At 31.1% G+C, this 19,561-nt stretch overlaps 5 protein-coding genes and 1 pseudogene across 5 annotated transcripts in view; all 6 read right to left on the bottom strand.

Annotated features, from left to right (window-relative positions):
* The window catches only part of LOC108685919, a 2,129-nt gene extending 177 nt beyond the window's left edge, over positions 1-1,952 (bottom strand). The window contains exons 1-3 of the mRNA XM_018190934.1: positions 1,173-1,952; positions 474-584; positions 109-264 (exon numbers count right to left, since the gene is read on the bottom strand). Of these exons, the coding sequence (XP_018046423.1) occupies positions 109-264; positions 474-584; positions 1,173-1,952 (1,047 nt within the window). The remainder of the gene's footprint in view (positions 1-108; positions 265-473; positions 585-1,172) is intronic.
* A 1,581-nt stretch (positions 1,953-3,533) lies between these two features.
* On the bottom strand, positions 3,534-5,793 carry LOC108685955 (odorant receptor 47a-like). Its single transcript, XM_018190973.1, has 5 exons — positions 5,543-5,793; positions 5,278-5,377; positions 5,050-5,160; positions 3,659-3,814; positions 3,534-3,587 (listed from the first exon to the last, which is right to left on the bottom strand). The coding sequence occupies exons 1-5, from the start codon at positions 5,791-5,793 to the stop codon at positions 3,534-3,536; spliced, it is 672 nt and encodes a 223-aa protein (XP_018046462.1).
* Positions 5,794-8,076: 2,283 nt separating this feature from the next.
* Positions 8,077-10,082, bottom strand: LOC108685918 (odorant receptor 63a-like). Its single transcript, XM_018190933.1, has 5 exons — positions 9,280-10,082; positions 8,837-8,936; positions 8,592-8,702; positions 8,206-8,361; positions 8,077-8,130 (listed from the first exon to the last, which is right to left on the bottom strand). Exons 1-5 carry the CDS (start codon positions 10,080-10,082, stop codon positions 8,077-8,079), a joined length of 1,224 nt encoding a protein of 407 aa, XP_018046422.1.
* An 832-nt stretch (positions 10,083-10,914) lies between these two features.
* On the bottom strand, positions 10,915-12,976 carry LOC108685917 (odorant receptor 85f-like). The gene is made up of 5 exons (XM_018190930.1): positions 12,156-12,976; positions 11,810-11,909; positions 11,462-11,572; positions 11,180-11,335; positions 10,915-10,968 (listed from the first exon to the last, which is right to left on the bottom strand). The coding sequence occupies exons 1-5, from the start codon at positions 12,974-12,976 to the stop codon at positions 10,915-10,917; spliced, it is 1,242 nt and encodes a 413-aa protein (XP_018046419.1).
* Positions 12,977-15,327: 2,351 nt separating this feature from the next.
* LOC108685916 lies at positions 15,328-18,232 on the bottom strand (annotated as a pseudogene).
* A 759-nt stretch (positions 18,233-18,991) lies between these two features.
* LOC108685915 overlaps positions 18,992-19,561 on the bottom strand; it is a 1,661-nt gene continuing 1,091 nt past the window's right edge. The window contains 3 exon segments of the mRNA XM_018190929.1: positions 18,992-19,045; positions 19,139-19,284; positions 19,345-19,476. Of these exon segments, the coding sequence (XP_018046418.1) occupies positions 18,992-19,045; positions 19,139-19,284; positions 19,345-19,476 (332 nt within the window).

The raw sequence follows: 19,561 nt of genomic DNA, 5'->3' as shown, positions 1-19,561 counted from the left end.
TATATATATATATATATGTGTGTGTGTGATTATATATATGTGATCTTTATGAAAACTTTTTTGTACTGTTATAGTACAGGTAGAATGTATACGGATAAATTTGCTTACGGCGCCAAAGCTGCTGAATGAAAGATCGATCACTTTACCCGCCGTGAGCTTCGTAGGATATCTAGCCATGGCGATTACTAGGATAAGATAACGAGCTTCTTTACTAGGCAAGCAATACCAATCGATCGTGCAGCAAGTTGTGTTTACTTCACTCCCCTATTATACAAAGTGCAACAAGTGCATGTATAGTATTGGTATTTATTTGTAAAAATTTTATAATCTCTTTATTAAATATGTTCATAAGTATATTAGTCATTTAAGTATATTAAATATTACTCTCCAGTTTATGATATTTTATTTTTATATACTCTTCCACTTAATAATAATTTATATACCTGCACATTTCTATTATCAACGTACCTTACCTGACTACTTAAAAGTTCCCCAATGTAACATAATATAAAAATATTAAAGGTAAAAGATACAAGCATTATGCCATATGTCATAGAAGATAGTGTATCATTTGATTCCCATCCCTAAAAAATTAATTGTGTTAATATATTATTTGAAAACAACGCGTAAAAAATTTTTGCATATATACTCAAAATAAATATAAAATATCAATAAATGTAAATGCAATTGCTGTTGCATACCGTTATCACATAATATCCAAGGAGACACAGTATTAAAGTACTTCCAATAATTTCGATAAAACACATTTCTCCTACAACGTCTTGTATTTGATGTAAAAATCTAGAATTCGAGAAAGAGAGAGAGAGAGAGAGAGAGAGAGAGAGAGAGAGAGAGAGAGAGATTACTCAAATATATATTATAGTAACGTTCCATTCTATGTTAAAGACTTTTAAAATTAATGTATAAGTAAAATTAACTGTATAAGTTTAAACAATAATTCAAACAATAAATTTAGATAAATTCTTTCTAAATTTATTCAACAAAGAGACAATTGATCCCAACAAGCACTAGAAACAAAATTGATAGTATTTCAATGTAAAATTTTTACATTTCGAGATAAATTTTAATTTAATTTAATTTAAATTGTAAATGAAATATAAACTTAACAGAAAATGAATAATAATTGCAGTTACTTACTTACGTATTCTTACGTGATGCATGACAATCACCGCCAATCTTTGAGCAATAACGCACTTCGACCATTGGTTTTCGATCGCTGTATTTTCCAACCAAACGGTCAACATTTTGAGTTGTCCACAAGCATGCATGGTGAATAATGCGGTGATCCCGCAGACGCTAGTTGTTACGATATATATAACGATGCCAGTCACTAAATGCATTGAAAATACGATTTCGTAAGCAGGACTCTGTTGCGGATCGAAGAAAATGAAGTAATTGCCCTGCACTAGCGGTCTGATCGACACGTTTCCAATTACGATCGTGCCGCGAAGTATTGGTTTAATCAGACGATGAGTGAAACCGCTGGTGAATAGGAATAACAAAGTGCAGATGATGACAAAACGTCCGGCTCTGGCTTGGTCCAACATAATTTTACGATCGTTCGTGTCCCATACATTCCGCCAGTCTTCCTGCAAATGCCTTATACATTTTTTAATACGATTCTCCTGTAACATCAGTGTAAAGTACATGGCAGGAACCATGCTGTAGAAGAAGAATCCTCCAATCATCCTTAGTCGGTTCTTAAATGTGTCCAAAATCAAAAACATGTATAGCACCCATGGTATCAGATTAAAGGACAATAGGAAGCAGCACGCAGTTCTGAGGAGTCCTCTGAGAAGTCTCGCCCATTTTCCGGATTTCTCCATATTCGGCCACACACCGATCAGTCCCATGATAAGTCTGTGCACTTGCACGGTGTATCTAATGTCATCTTCATAGTTGAAATTTCGTAAATTCATCCGTTCGGTCATTGCATGCATAAGCCGGAGGAAAGCGATTATTCTTTCCACTTGTTTACGAAGCGAACGTACGATCGCAACTGACACATGAAAGTACAATGAAACGTACTGTTTTGTATTATGCATATTCTCGCGTCTGCGTGGATCATCTCCGTCACCGTAGTTTCTGTCACAGCGCAGTATAAAGTTTGAAACAAACGTCGCGTGTGCGCAATTTTTTTTCGATAGAAGATAATTATGAAATCAGATCGATTCATACGAAGCGGCCTTCAACAAAAGTACAAATGTCTATCTTGTATCAAGTTATAAGTTGTAGATCGTCAGTTATATTAAACCAACAAAATCACGTGAAATGTTGATTAACAAGTAGATGGTTAGGGACTAAAAGTTTAAACATAACTGGATATGTATATATGTATGTGTTCATAGATATTTTTTTTTTCTTTGATAAGAGCGACGATGTAGCACGCTTGTATACATTAAATGTGTGCGAATAATTACGGAGTTACACAAAAGAACGACGAATTTTTTATCTGTTACATTGTTGAATAAATGCAATATCGATTAGGAAAAAAAAATCGTCATACAATGCGTGACATTATAAAATTTGAATTCACGAATCAGAAAGGGTAATGTCGAGTGTCATTTGTCCTGCTGCGAATATACATAAAAAGACCGGTTTTGCTGAAGTATCTAAAAATTTGGCTAAATACAGATCTAAAAATAATTTTGTTGGATTATCAAAATAATTATATGGGACGCTCAAACTGATTGTTAGGATATTCTAACATTTTATAACATCGTGCAACATGTTTGAGATTTCAACATAATATTTTGATCGTCAAATAAAATTTTCTAGATTTATATCAAGCTAAACTTTTAATACGTCATCAAAATCTTTCCGTGTAGAATGTCATGTAATTAAAAATATAATACAGGTATGATTTATACACATACATTACTCTCATAGTAAAGTTAATATATTCACTAATACGAAAATTCATTTAATAAGTTACAGTTAAGCGTAACATAACAGTAATATGAATATAAAAATATATACACATATATAGATATTTTGTAGATATATAAAGATTATAAATATTCTGCTTCTAGCAGAGAAATATAAATGAAATATAAAAGAATTCAGAAAATTTATGTTAATTCATACTACTAATAATACTATTTATATTTAAAAGTCAATAGATTTCAAGCTTAATTTTTTATGAAATTTAATTCTTTATATTATAATATTCAATAATTTTTTTTTATTAATCCATTGTTGGTACGAAAGTTTATTTAATTACAAACGACAAGTGCGACATAACAATACTAAATTTCAATATTTCTGATTGCATTTGGTGTAATTTATATCGCGTAATGATACGTGCAGCATCAGAATATATTTTAAAGGATGATATGTACGAATGATTATCGATGAATCTCGATTTCTTTCAACAAATATATTTTAGTGTATTTGTTAATTTTTTAACTATTTATTAAAATTACATTCATTTTGTTTCTTCTTTTCAATAACTGATAACTAATTGGCATTTATTAATGACCATATTAATAATTTTTACACTCGAATAAATTTTATGTAGTTAATGTACGCAACATATTTAAGTAGGCGACTGATGTCTTAACCACCTATCAATTGGATGAAGAATGTGTGAATCATGATAGTTACAAGGATATGATATGTAATGACATTTACTCACGTCGCCAAAAGTACTGAGAGACAACTCAAAAAGATTTCCAGCGGTAAGTTTAATCGACGTATTGGACACAGCGATCATTAAGATGAGATCAAGACCTTTTCTTCCTGACAAACGATGCCAATCGATCATGTACGATTTCTCGCCAATCTTCTTACACTATTTACGGAATTATTTTTCTTATTTTTTAAAATATGAAACTATATGCGGTGAAAAATAATTTTTTCAAATAAATTGTATATTTTATAAATTTATTATTATAATTACAATTCTGTTCCTGTTATTGTAAAAATATATGGGCCATTTTTCTTGTAGTACCAACAAGTATCAATCTTTGTAAATTTCAGAGTTTGAGAAATACTTACTTATTACTTTTAATAAATGATCTAATGTACATATATTAGCTTGTAATTTCAATGTCTAATTTTTACAATCAGATGAAATTAAAGATTCTCTAATAAGAGCTATAAAATAACGTCAAGATTAGATTGACAATGACATTTTTCAATAAAAATGTATAACTGTTTAGTATACACAGTCATGTTATATTTAAAATGACTTGTACGTGTCGTGGTGTACACAGATGTTATTTGATGAAAAATGACACCGCAATCAAAATTTGGAACGTTATTTTATGATTTCGATTAGAGAATTTTTTGAATTTCACACTTAGTTTTCTACGTATCTATTGGCAATGTCTAATAATCTCAAACAGATGCAACGTATTCTTCATCTATCGATGTCAGGGTAGCCGTTATGTTCATAGGAAATATTTTCACGTTCGTATCGAAAAATATCGCACCTGTTAATAGTTCGATACGGAACACACCGTTTCTGCATATCTCTTTCAATCTTTTGTGACACTGGCCTAGTCGAGCATTCTTCTGTTACAGTCGAACAATAGGGATATGCTCGACTATAGTTGATTCTTATATTCTTATCTGATTTAAACCCTTGGTGGAAAAACTAGCTACTAACGTGCGTTGCTCTCTCGTGTAACCTGTATTTTGATAAAACTGTTCATGCGTGAACATTGGTTAGGGTAGTAAAACGCTGAATTATTTTTTCTGTTTGTACAAATTAGACACTGAAATTATGAGCTCATGTGTATATAAGATCATTTGGGCGCGTTTGATAGCGCACTGTCAGCGCTACTATGTCATTCTATCCTCATTATTTATTAGACATAAAATAAAGATAGAACGGCGCAACAGCGCGCACTTTTATTATAGGACAAAAACTGACAATGAGTATTTCTTAAATAGTTAACTTCAATGATTATTGTTGCCATTACGAGAAAATACCTATACCGTAAAAACGTACTTGTGAAGTTTGCAATAAATTTATCAACGGTGCAAAGGGATGCTCTTTAAATTAGGATTTTAGAACTTTACCTTTTCGGCAACAAGCTCACCAATGTAACATAATATAAAGATATTGAACGTAAGAGACGTATATAAAACAACATATGTTACATAACTTGTCATATCTTTTCTCTCCCATTCCTGGAAAAAAAATGTAAAAATTTTATTTAAGATCATTGTTGTTAATCATGAACAATAGTCTCTGATATTGCTTCAAATAGTAGTGTGCTTTACGTACTTTTTGTACGATATGCATACCGTGATAACAAAATATCCAAGAAAACACATGCTTAATGTACATCCTAAAATTTCCACCATAGATATTTCACGCAGCATTTTGTCCGTCAGCGTTATAAAACTGGAAGACAACCGATACGTTATCGCGTAGAAAATATTTTATACGAAAAGTATGTTTTCGTTAAGTGCTCCTAAACAATTAAAAATAAATTGAAGCGCTATTTAGAGATATATACATGTTGAATGCAAGAGAAGCACTAACAATGCCCGTCAAAAACTAACTTACTGTAAGATTCGAACGTGCTGCTGCACAATCATTGCCAATCTCTCATCCACATTATCGCAGAGGTCTTCCCGTCCATCCACTAGATGTTCGATCCATTGCATTAAGACTTCTAAGCGGCCGTAGGCATGCATCGCGAACACGGCTGCTAAACTGCATGCACCGGTAGTGATAGAGTGCACAATGAAACCCGACAAGCATTGTACAAAAAAAAAAATCTCACTGATAGGACTACGTCGCGCATCGACTATCATACTAGAAACAGGATACATTAGTGGCCGATACGTCAAGTTTCCGCCGTCTTCCGTGATCTTGCCGTTACTCAGAGGCAAAGCGAGATAATAGAAAGTAGCACCACCGTACATAAAAACTGCACAAATCGTCACAAGACGTCGACCGAATTTCGCACTCTTGATCATGATTATCCGATCATCAGAATATCGAGTATTAATCCAGTCATTTGCGATATGCTCGATACCATTACGGATGTCATTTTCGCGGAAGATCAATGAGGAATATTTTATGATGGCCATTAAGCAGAAATTCAGCGGCCCCGTGAGTTTCAAAATATTATAAGCATCATCCATTTCAAGCACTAAATAGATTGCGGAGGGTACAAAGAGGAAGCCGATTAGACTGATGCAAATGACATTCACTAGCATATACGCGTATCTCTCTATAAATGAAATCTTGATTGATTTCGGCCAGGCACCGAGCGGTTTCAATATCCAACGATTCAGCTGAATGCTTAGCCGCAGATCTTTTTTGTAATCGTTAACTCTCACTGGATTTGCTTTCTCCATTATAATGGTTTTATGCCTAGTTGAAGTGATGAAAGCTCGAAGATTACTGTAGAAGGTTACAATAGAATTGTGCAAGAACTCGTGTGTGGAAAGTCAAAATGCGACTGCGCTGTTGCGTGTAACTTTCTTTCTAGGAGAGGGATCAAGTAATAGAGTAATACAAGTGAAGGGTAAACTTTCTAGACGCAATTCTCAATTTCCGCAAAGGGGAATCAAGGTTTGCTCATGTGACACTGCACCTGTCTGTTCCTGAATTATGAACAGAAAGATTTACATACTTTGCAGAGATTTTTTCCGCAATTTATCGGAGCAGATCGCAAGCGCTTTTTTCTTGCATGAGATATTATATATATGCACGAATACGATTTTGCCTATAATGCTTATACATGAATATATATAGAAATACAATTTTATAGAAATACAAATATTATAGAAATACAAATATTATTGTAAAATATTTTTAACTAAAGAAAATACTTTATCTTAAGAAAAACAATTAGAAAAATTGTTTAATGTCAAATAAAATAGAATTAAGTTCAAATATATTATTTAAAATTTAAGTAACATATTTAAACATATTTTTATTTTATTTAATACGTTTGTATATAGGTATATATTTATATATATAATCATTGTAAAATATATTATGAAGACATTTTAAAAATATTTTGTTTTGTTGTTTTATATTGAAATATCTATTATTCATTAATATATCAAGTAATAAAGTATGTACCTGATAATACTGTACACATACATATACATAAAAGATATACATATTCAATCTTGAAATGCAGGATGCTTACGATGAACTTCCAGTATTTTGAAATAATAAGAAATAAAAACAAACAGTACATATTTCTAGATATTTTTAATGTAAAGAACAACTAAAAAATTGTTTGCAAAAATTTCCTAACTTCCACGCGAACACACCTTTAGTTTCTAGATCATTGGATTGAGCGAAGGGAATCTCGTTCCCCGATGATCTTCTTGACATTCATTTTCTTGGATTTCTTCTGGAAATTCTAAGATCCAAGACAGTTTACTTCATCAAGGTATTGATCGTAAATGTTTTGCGCAACTGAATTGTAGCCGCCATTGGAATTATCACTGATGATATATTTTAGCAAACATGATGTGAAGTGGAATACCTATATAATATCCTTTATACGACTAAAAGTGTTCATGTAAATGTTAGGTAATTTAAAAAAAAAAATCTTTTTGTTCTTTACAATAAAAAGAAATATGCATTCATGTTTATTTTTATTTTTTGTCATTTCAAAATATCAGAAGTTTCATATAAATCTTATAATACTAGATAATAAATAATATAAAATTATATATATTGACGTTTTATTTGAAGGATCATTAAAATGCGATAATTCAATATGTTCGAAATTTATTGCTATTGTAATTCATGAAAGATTTATGCCAATTAATAAGTAATTTTTTGCAATTTTATTCTGAGTATTTCTTATTGTATAATTTATATCGTATAATAATAATATATGAAATGTTAAGAAATTTTTCCGTGGAAAATATGCACAAAATATTATTCTCCTTTTCAGTAAATATTTAGTAAATTTTAATCAATTTTTTCTATTTTTAAAATTGCATTCATTTTCTTTTTTCTTCTCAAAACGTATCAAATAACTTGCATCAAATAATTGATTTTTTATTTGCAATAAATCATGTTATATATAATCATGTTAATAATTTTTACATTTCAGATAATCTTTATGCAGTTAATGTACGCAGCATGTTTAAATAAGCAACAGATGTCTTAACCACCTATTGGTTGGATAAATGATATATAAATCATATTTCTCGATAAATATTGATAGATATTGATATTGCGTTACTCACATCACCAAAAGTACTCAGAGATAATTCAAAGAGATTTCCAGCGGTAAGTTTAATCGATGAATTGGACATAGCGATTATCAATACGAGCGCAAGACCCTTTTTTTTTGATAGACGATGCCAATCGATCATATATGATACTTCGCCGATTTTCTTGCACTGTTTACAAATTATTTTTCAAGATTATTTTTCTATTTTTTTATATACGATATAAATACACAGAAAGAATTAATTTTGAATAAATTCTAAATTTTACAAATTTCATTATTATATTAAAATTATAATGCAGCAATTATAAAAATCAACCATAAAGGTGCACTTCACCATAAAGTTTGTCATTAAATTTATCATATATGCGCAGACAAATACTTTGATTATGAAGACTTTACCTTTTCGGCAACAAGTTCACCGATATAACAAAAAATAAAAATATTGAACGTAAGAGATATAAGCAGGACAATGTATGTTATGTAACTTGTAGTCTCTTTTGTTTCCCATTCCTGGAACGTGAAAATTTCTATATTCGACATATACACTGTACGTATATATTGTCGAGAATGTATATATTGTAAATCGTACACTTTGATCTTTGACATAGCGATGCGCTTTGATACTTCTTGTACAATATGCATACCGTAAGAGAATAATATCCAAGAAAACACATATTTAACGTACATCCTACAATTTCCACGATAGATATTTCACGCAATACTTTGTCGGTTAGCGATATAAAACTGGAAAAAATAATGTATATATTATTGCATAAAATATATCCAATCGATATCAAAAGTAACACAAAAGTAACATAACATAACACCAATATTATATAATTTTGCACTCTATCATTTATGTTATATTATATTACATTTATATTATTGAAATTAAAATTATAACATTGATATTATATTACCTTTAGATAGTATCGACTGGACAAACACATGAGACGCGATTTCGTAAATAATTAGAAATTAATTGGAGCGTTTTACATATGTGTGAAGAGCGCTTTAATTTATTTTTACTGACACTTTAATGAGAATTTTAAGAAACACCGACGATTCATGTCAGAGAGTAACTTACTGTAAGATTCGAATGTGCTGCTGTACAATCATTGCCAATCTCTCATCCACGTTATCGCAAAAATCTTCTCGACCGTCCACTAAATGTTCAAGCCATTGTATTAAGACTTCCAGACGGCCATAGGCATGCATCGCGAACACGGCGGCTAAACTGCATGCACCGGCAGTAATGGAGTGTGCTATGAAACCCGACAGGCACTGAATCCAAAAGAGAATCTCACTGATGGGACTATGTCGCGCGTCGAGGATCACACTGGCGACTGGATACACCAGAGGCCGATACGTCAGGTTTCCATCATTCTCCGTAATCTTACCTTTACTAAAAGGCAGAGCAAGATAGTAAAACACGGCACCGCCATACATGAAAAATGCGCAGATCGACACAAGGCGCCGACCGAACTTGGCGTTCCTGATCATGATGATCCGATCATTAGAATGCCGAGTGTTTATCCAGTCGCTTTCAATATGCCTAATACCACTGCGGATGTCATTTTCGCGGAAAATAAGCGAGGAGTATTTAATAACGGCCATTAGGCAAAAACTCAACGGACCGGAAAGTTTCAAAATGAGATATACATCATCCATTTCAAGTAACATGAAAATTGCGGAGGGTATGAAGAGGAAGCCTATTAGACTAGTGCAAATGACATTCACCAGTCCATATGCATATCTCTCCATACGTGAAATTTCGGTTAATTTCGGCCAGACACCGATCGGCTTCAGTATCCAACGATTCAGCTGGATGCTTAACTGCATATTTTTTTCGTTATCATGGACTGTTGCGATAGAATTTGTTCTTTCCATTATGGAAAGCTTCCTAATGCGATTGAAATGACGAGAGCTCGATGATAACTGAGAGGATTGCGCGAGAGATTTGAGCAAAGAAAGTCAAGCGTCGCGTCTGCGCCGTTCCGTACAATTTCTCTTATAGGAAAAGAACAGAACACAGAAGGGTAAACTTTACAGATTCTATTCTTTCCGTAAGGGGGATCAAGGATTCCTCATGTGATATTGCCTTTGTCTGTTCATGAATTAAGAATGGAAAAATTTATATTCTTCAGATTTTCCGCGGATAGATTTTCCGCGATTTATTGGAGAGAATCGCAACGGTTTTTCTCTTACGTAAGATATTATATGATATTAACGAGGATGAATATGATTTAGCATTTAATATACATATATTACATAATGCTTATACATAATCACATGGAATTAAAAATATTATAATATATATCTTAATGAACGAAATGCTTCGTTTTATTTTATGACGTGCTCTTAAGATTGTACACATTACTTTATTAATAAATAGATTATTCTAACATCATTTGAACGAAATTTTTCAAATATGTATATTTTTATGAAAACATATTAAGAAGAAAGAATTTTAGTTTATTTCTTTGTATTGAAGCATCGTTTATTTATTATGCATAATAAAATAAAGCTGCACGTATCTAATGATACTATTCAAATATGAAAAAATTTTCCAAATAATATCTTAATAAAATTGTGCAATATTACTTTTGACCCTTATTTGCAGCGCAAGATTTGTTGAATAAATATATTCGAAGTTTACTGCTTTTTTGTGTAGGATTTAATGTCATTAAATGAGAACTACTATAATGCAAATTGTACTTTCTCAAGTAGTAAACGTTCGTAGCATGTTCAAATAAGCGACAGATGATTTGATAACCTATAATTTTTAAGATAATGAGATGCATTGTTACAATTTTTGCGATTAAATTTAAAAAAATATATTTCTAAATCGTAAAATGCATCGAATTTTTAATTTCATTATATATCTTTTGGATAAAAAATTGAATTGGAATTTTATAGAACATAAATATACAATATTTAAAATTCAGATTACTTCTTTATAATATTTATACCTGGATAATACGTACGTCACCGAAGCTGCTGATGGATAATTCTATCATATTTCCAGCAGAGAGCCTAGTAGTTGCATTGGACATACAGATTATTAAAATGACAGCAAGGCTCTTTCTTTCCGGAAGTCGGTACCAGTCAATCATGTACGAGCTTTCACGTACTTTTATAATCTATTATAAGATTTCTGCTATAGATGATGATATCGTGTAATGTTTTTTAAATTGTTTGATGTTATTATATCCGCCGTTCGAAGGACTTGCAGTGTGTAACATTGTTTCGAAAAATATTGGATGTACCTGTTCCGTTATAAGTTCGCCTATGTAACAAAATATGAATATGTTGAATGTAAGCGAAGTGAGGAGGATCAAATATGTTAAGCCGCTCACAGGTTTCTTAAAATCCCATTCCTATAATATATAATATTTATGACTGATAAATAAAAAACTTTTAAAGATAAAAAAATTTTTAAGAAAAATAATAATTTTTTGATACATACATTATTAATTGATATCGATATATTTGCTATATTATTACTTTAACAATATAAGAATTTATAAATTTTTTATATTATAAATCATTTAGCATATATTATGAATCATTATATTACATTAAATTAAGCTTATTTTATTAAATTAGATATATACCATCATGCAATAATATCCAAGAAAACATATATTTAACGTACAGCCCACAACTTCCACCAAAGAAATCTCATGCAATAATTCCTCGGTTAGAGATATGAAGCTAAAAACGCGTGGAACAAGAGAGACAGAGAAGAGAGAGAGTAACTGCATTTCTTATAAAATTTATAATTGTATATTTTATGGCTAATCTTATTATATATATATATATATATATATATACACATACGTATATTTTGTTTATGCATAGTACATTATTTAATTGTTGGCATAATTTAATTTCTGATATCTGAACTTTTGACAAACAATGCATACGCAATATTTCAATACGTCCGAAGTTCATACTTACTTCAAGATACGCATGTGTAATTGTATTATTTTAGCTAATCTCTCGTTCATAGTGTCGTTGACGCCTTCCCGACCATCAACTAAATGATTTATCCAGGATATGAGCACCTGTAGCTGTCCACATGCATGCATTGCGAGGAGAGCTGCCAAGCTACACGCGGCCACCGTGATGTTGTGGGCGATAAAGCCGGCAAATAACTGGATGAAATAAAAAATCTCATTAACCGGACTACGACGAGCATCGACAATCACACTGGGCACTGGGAACACCAGCCTGCGATAAGTGAGATTGGTATCCTCCTCTTTGATCTTCGCGCGAGTCAGTGGGACCGCCACGAAATAGAACGTGACGCCGCCGTACATGAGGACACTGCAGATGACAATTAGCCGACGGCCAAAGTTTGCGTTTTGCAGCATGATTCTTCTTTCATCCATATATCTCACATTTCTCCAATCACTCTTAATATAATCAACACATTTGCGAATGTCATTCTCGCGCAAAAGCAAAGCGCAGTATTTCAATACGGCCATGAAAAAGAATGTAAGAGCGCTACCAAGCTTCAATTGATTGTAGAAATCCTTGATCTCCAGGACGATGTATACGCCACTGGGAATTAGGAGTAAAGCCAGCAATATGTAGCAGATTACATTCAGCACCCTATACCACAACATCTCAATCGAGGAGTGTGTCAGTGGCCACGTGCCGATGATTTTCATGATCCAGACATTTAGTTGCAAATTAATTCGAAGATCATTCTTATAATTCTTATTGTATGGTCCAGACTTGTTGTGAACAACACGATATCGAGGTAGACTCTCCATTGTCGCAGTTCGAGTGATTGAAATGTACTGACAGTAGTAAAGCTTCAAGCTCGTCATTGACATGATTTGCGCTTGCGTCACTTTGTATATCCATGGAAGAAAAAAGGAATTTACGCAGAGATTTTACAAGCGAAAACTTTGCGCGATTATCTGAAAAGAGTACGTGGTGCTTCAAGAACCGTTTCCTGAAAGGTGCATTTTATAATAGCTGTCATGTTAGTAGACATTATGAGGGAGACAGTACAATGTCTCTTATATATAGACTAAACCCGTTTTAGAAAATCGCGGAGATAGAAAAAACGTCATGCGCAGGTTAACGATTTGATCTTTGCAATATGACAAAGAAAAAAATATATTCCGCAGAAAAAGAATGAACTGTACTTTGAAGTAGTTCGCTATACAGATTCTAAGCGCGGATTCTAATGGCAGACAAAATTTCTGTAACAATAATCATAAGTTAAACTTAAGCCGATGAGTCAAACAAACCTTAGATCTACGTAATCTAACAAAAATAGCAGTAAACTTATCCGTAAGACAAATTTTAATCAATTGATATTTATTTTATAGATAAGTTTGTTGTTATTTCTGTTTATGTTAAATTACATAGATCTAAAGCAATATGCTGATTGGCTCATCGGTTTAAGTTTACGCCTTACGGATACTGTTACAGAATTTTGTTTGCGGCAATCCTAAACGATTTTAAAATTAATATAATTAATATAAATATTATTCTGTATACTGTTTGATGGTTTAAAATTAATATAATTAATATAAATATTATTCTGTATACTGTTATATGTACATATACGATTTATATATCTTATTAATAATTTTATTAATAGTTGAAATTTAAGTTATATTTTATATATATGAGAAAAGAAATATCAGATTTCGGATAGTAAAAAATCTAAAGATTAAATATGAAATTGAATCTACGGAGACAATTTTTGAGTTTTCGAAAAAGATTACAAAAACTTATTCAGCAAAGTGTGACAAGTTCTTTTGTATATAATGTATCCAAATACAGAGCAAGTGTCCGCAGCAAATTTAAATATGTCATTGCTGTTCTAATAAAAATTAATGAAAGTTATTTGCACAAGCGTTTATACAAATAAAAGTTTATAAAAAGAAATCATTATCAAGGAATGATATTCATCAATAAAATAACATTTTTAAAAATTATATTTAAATATAAAATATTTATCGAGAAATAATTCTGACATGATGTATTAAAATATATTATTCTTGTAGAAATTTTTCTTTGTTATTGTTGTAGTGTAGATATATAATATGTGGACAAGAAATTGCTTACAGCGAGGGAGCTGGTGAAACAAAGATTGATCACTTTACCCGCCGTGAGTTTCGTAAAGTATCTGGCCATGGAGATTATTAGGATAACAAACTTCTTTACTGGGTAAGTAATATCAACGACTATGTAGCAAATATACTTACTTCATTCCCTTATTGTAGGAAGTGCAACAAGTACATGTATAGTATTAACATGTATAGTATTCTGTTACTAAAATTTTATTTCCCTTAAGTATATTATTCTTTTAAGCATGTTATTTATTTACTTTTCATAATACTATATTTCATTTTTATGTACTTTTCCGATTAGTAATAATTTTTATACCTCCATATTTTTATCATGTACTCTATGCGACTAATTAAAAATTTTCCAATAACATAATATCAAAATATTGACGGGTAAAAGATACAAACATTAAGCAATATATTACAGAAAATAGTGTATCATTCGATTCTTCTTAAAAAATATATTAATATTTAACTGCACACATTACTATTTAAAAACTAAAAGCAATGAGCACGAAAGATTTGTATATTCTATTGAAGATAAATATAAGGTGTAAAATGCAAATGCACTGCTATTGCGTATCATTACCATGTAACATCCTAAAAGACTATTCAAGTATTAAAGTTTTTCCAACAACTTTGAAACAATATATTTCTCATGTCTGATGTGAAAATGTATATTAGACTTCTTAAATTTAAAATATTTAATAAAAATATTTAAATGTATAGGGCTACCAAATAATTCAAGGATTAAATTTAGTCAGAGTTTTTTATATTTAATTTGCAATAAACAGAGAGTTGATTCCAAAAAACACACAAACAAAATTCATAGTACTTCAATGTAAAATTTTCATATTTCAAGACAAATTGTAAATCTAAAAAGAAATTTAGAAATGAAAGAGTAATAAATAATTTAATTATTTATTTAAGTATTCTTGTGTAATGCACGACAATCACTGTCAATTTTAGAGCAATGGCGCGTTTCGATCATTGGTTTTCATATATAAGTTTTCCAGCCAGACGATCAACATTTTGAATTATCCTCCAACCATGATGAATAATGCCGTGATGCCGCAAAAGCTGGTTGATATGATGTGTATATGATGCTAGTTGCTAAATGCATCGAAAATACGATCTCGTAATCGGGGCCATCTGACAAGTCTCGTCCATTTTCCGGATTTATTCACATTCGGCCACACATTGATCACACCTATTATCAATTTGTGCAAATGCACGCTGTATCTAATATCATCTACTAATCGTAATTAAAATTCCGTAAATCCATCAGTTCGATAAGAGCATATGGATGAACCAAAGAAAATCCATTCTTCTTCTTCTTCTTCTTACGTTGTTGAAACGGATATACAATCACAACTAATAGACGAAAGTACAACAAAACTTGATTTGTATTATGCACGTTCTCGTGTCTGCGAGAATTACCGCCGTTAGCACAGTAGTTCTGTCATGGCGCAGTTAAAGTTTGGAAAGAACGGTTGCGTGCGCGCAATTTTTTGTCGACAGAAGATAATTATGGAATAGTATCGATTCATACGAGACGGTCTTTAGCAAAAGTATAAATGTCTACCTTGTGTCAAGTCATGGCTCATAGATCGAGGGATATATTGAATCAATGGGATTACGCGAATTATTAATTAAGTCAAGTTTAACATTTTGAAGTACTTGATTTTCAAAATTAGAAACCATATGTATAATTTTGTTAATAAAAGTTAATTAAAAAATTAGAAATCTTAAGTGAATGTAAAATATATCGAAAAGTTGTCTTGTATGATTTTTTACGAAAGTTATAAGTATAAAATTACAATAAAACGATTGATCCTTCATCTTGATATTGTTTTCAAAGGTAGCGTTAATTACAGATTAATATGGAGTACGATACTATTATGATAATTATTTCATCAAAATTACGCAAATTTTAGGAGCATATTAAAATACGCCATCGATGTTCTAATGATCTGTGAAATAATGGAACAGGCACACAATTCACTGCTTGCAAATAAAATTAAATAAGCTTCCATACTTACGTTACTGAAAGTAGGTAGAGATATGTCTATCATTCTGCCTGCCGAAATTTTTGCCGGAATATTGGAAACTGCCATTATCAGTATTAAAGAACGGGCTCTTTTGTACTGAAAATGATACCACTTTGTCGTGGACGTCATTAATCCAACCTTGATGCTCTGTTATAATTAAATAAATGTATATTTTATAAAGAATGTTTATGAAAACAATGTCTAACTTACAGCAAATAAATATGAACACTTGCTACCTGATCTGTTAATCGTTGACCTACATAACAGTAGGTAAAAATGGAAAAGATGAAAGATGTAAGCATCACAGAGTTAGTTAACATAGCTGTTGAATCATTATTCTGCCATTCCTTTGAGATTAACATTTGCAATACAAGTTTATAAAATAATTTATTTTTAATTCTTTTGAACTTATGATTTAAATATTATCAGTTTTTAATTTTCATATAAAAATTAATTGTCAAATTATTATACATAAATAAAAATTCTTTTCAGAAAAAATTTGTCGTTATTACCATAATAATATAATACCCTGAAAGGCATAAGAGTAGAGTAGAACCCATTATTTCCACTAACCATACATATCGCATAGTTGCCTCAACTTGTGTTAGAAAACTGTAAATGAACGATTTGTCTGTTTAATAATTTTTTATTTATGAACGTCTATTTAACAATTTATTCAATTTTGTATTTAAAATATTACACTATAATAAAATATATTTAATAAATTAAAATAAAAAAATTAAATAAATAATTTAATATATTTAATATTATATTTCAATATATTTAATATATTAAAATATTAATACTTAATAAAATCATGATTTAATCAATTAACTTAAATAAAATCATAGTTTAACGTTTGTTTAAAAACAGAAATAATTACAATGTATTAATTTAGTTTTTATAATTTTAAATTAAATATCTTGATATTTCTTTTTCTAATATAAAAGTATGAAAAAAATAATACAACACAATAATATAAGCTAATTTGATTATCTACATCAACTATAATTTGTTTAACAAAATAATTATTTATTTAACAAAATAAGGCATTTAGCTAACACTTATTCTTTTCAAATATTTTTCACATATTTTTGTAGACTCACCTTTTCACTTTTATTTGATGCTGTACGATATCAGCCAACAACATCGCGACAGCTTGATCGTTAGAATTCGATATGTTGTTGAGATTCTGCAGTTTGCCCATTATAATGCTTAACTGCCCACAAACATGCATGATGAAAAATGCGGCCAGGCCGGCCGCACTGATTCCTGTTGAATAGGTAAGTACTCCCGCGAAAGCTTGCAGAGTAAAGATGATCTCGTATGCTGGTGACACTTGTCCATCGAACTTAATGAAGTAACTCGGCAATGCCAACGCTCTCACCGTGATGTTCTCTGGTGTGAGCATACGACCCTTCGAAAGTGGTATGAGTATTCGATAACCTACTCCGCCGGTATACATGAAGATGGCAGAAAAAATTGCAAACTTTCGGCCTACTCTCGCTGTGGACAGCATCGCTTTCCGATCGCTTCCATCAACTGTATTGCTCCAATCCTGATGCGCCCGATTCAGGCAAGATTGAATTTCCTTTGCGTGGTTCAGGATCAGGAAATATTTCATCCAACCCATCGAACAGTTCACAATCGGCGCAAGCAGTCTGATTCTACGTTTGAATTCGTGTTCCTTTAGAAATACTCGTAGAAGACTTGGCATAATGATGAACCCGAATAAAAAATGGCAAATGACGTTTTGAAAACGGGTCGCAATTCTTTCCATGCTGGAATTAGGATTCGGCCATGCACCGATTAATCGCAGAATAATGCGAGTAACTTGTACGGCGTAATTGAAATCGTTATCGTATTTGCTCGTCGTTAATGAGTTTTTCATTATTAGCTTCACTCAATACTTTTTTTTTCACATTAATATCACATTAATTTCCCATAATTGATTTCTCGACCGCAAATTTTGAGTTTATATTATTACTTTTCAGAATTTAAGAATATCCGTTAATGTAGCGTTTCAGGGTTTACAAGTAACAGATGGTTAGGCGAGACGTTATAACATAACTGAACAGTTGTGTTGATAGGTAGTCTCCCTTTCTATGGTAAGAGCAGAAAATGTAAAGCGCGCTTGCGTGCAGACGTCTGCGCATAATGACGGGGTTACACGAAAGAGGTTGACGAAATTATCGAATAAACACAATATTGACGGATAAAGAGAAGATTCGTCATATGACGCATGACATTGTAAAATTTAAGTTTACGAATGTGAAAGGGTAAGGTCAAGTGTCGTTTTATGTGCTGCATGTTACTGTGTACGTCCACAGAACGTCATGTAAGTACAAAAAAATATTGTAATACTATTGTATACGTACATTACCTTCACAGTATAGAATCCATTGATATAAAAGTATGTTTTATAAGTTGTAAACGCAATGTAATAAATACAAAAGTGTATATATGTAAATGTATAAAGATTATATCTTCCGCTTTCAGAGGAATATAATGACAATAGATTCAGAAAATTCATGCTTGCGTTAATTTTACGATACTAATGATGCTAATTACATTTAAATGAAATCTGTAGATTTCAAACCTAATTTTTTTACATATAAAACTTAATTCTTTTATCTAATGAACTGCTGTTTTACATATTAGTTGTCCGTAATATATTTAGATATGCCACGGATGTTCGTATAATCTAAAAAAATATGTAATTATATTTTCAACGATTTACAGTTTACAATAATTAGAAAATCAAAGCAATTTAAGAAAATATTTGAATTGCACTTACAGCACCGAAACTATTTAGAGATAGATCCATAAATTTTCCCGCAGTAATTTTAATGGGAATGCTAGACATCGCGATTATCAAAACAAGACCGCGAGCAGTTTTATGTGGAATTCGATACCAGTCGAGTGTAAAAAGTGATCTTTGTGCTCTATAATGCAATAACATAATAGTTATCATTGAATCTTACTCCAATCTGATAAATTAACAATCATCGATCAATATCTGATCTGTGAGAAGTTCACTAATGAAACATAGTATGAAGATATTAAAAATAAATGTTAAAAGAAGTGTAGTATATGTTAGCATAGATACTGCATCATTATTTTCCCACTCCTGTAAAACGAATATAAATAATAGTTTCTATTAACTTTTTTTAATATAAAAATATATTTAAGTTATATTAATAATATAAAAATCATAATA

Source organism: Atta colombica, unplaced genomic scaffold, assembly GCF_001594045.1.
Source record: "Atta colombica isolate Treedump-2 unplaced genomic scaffold, Acol1.0 scaffold162, whole genome shotgun sequence".
Lineage (NCBI taxonomy): Eukaryota > Metazoa > Arthropoda > Insecta > Hymenoptera > Formicidae > Atta > Atta colombica.
This window is presented reverse-complemented; position numbering and strand designations above follow the sequence as displayed.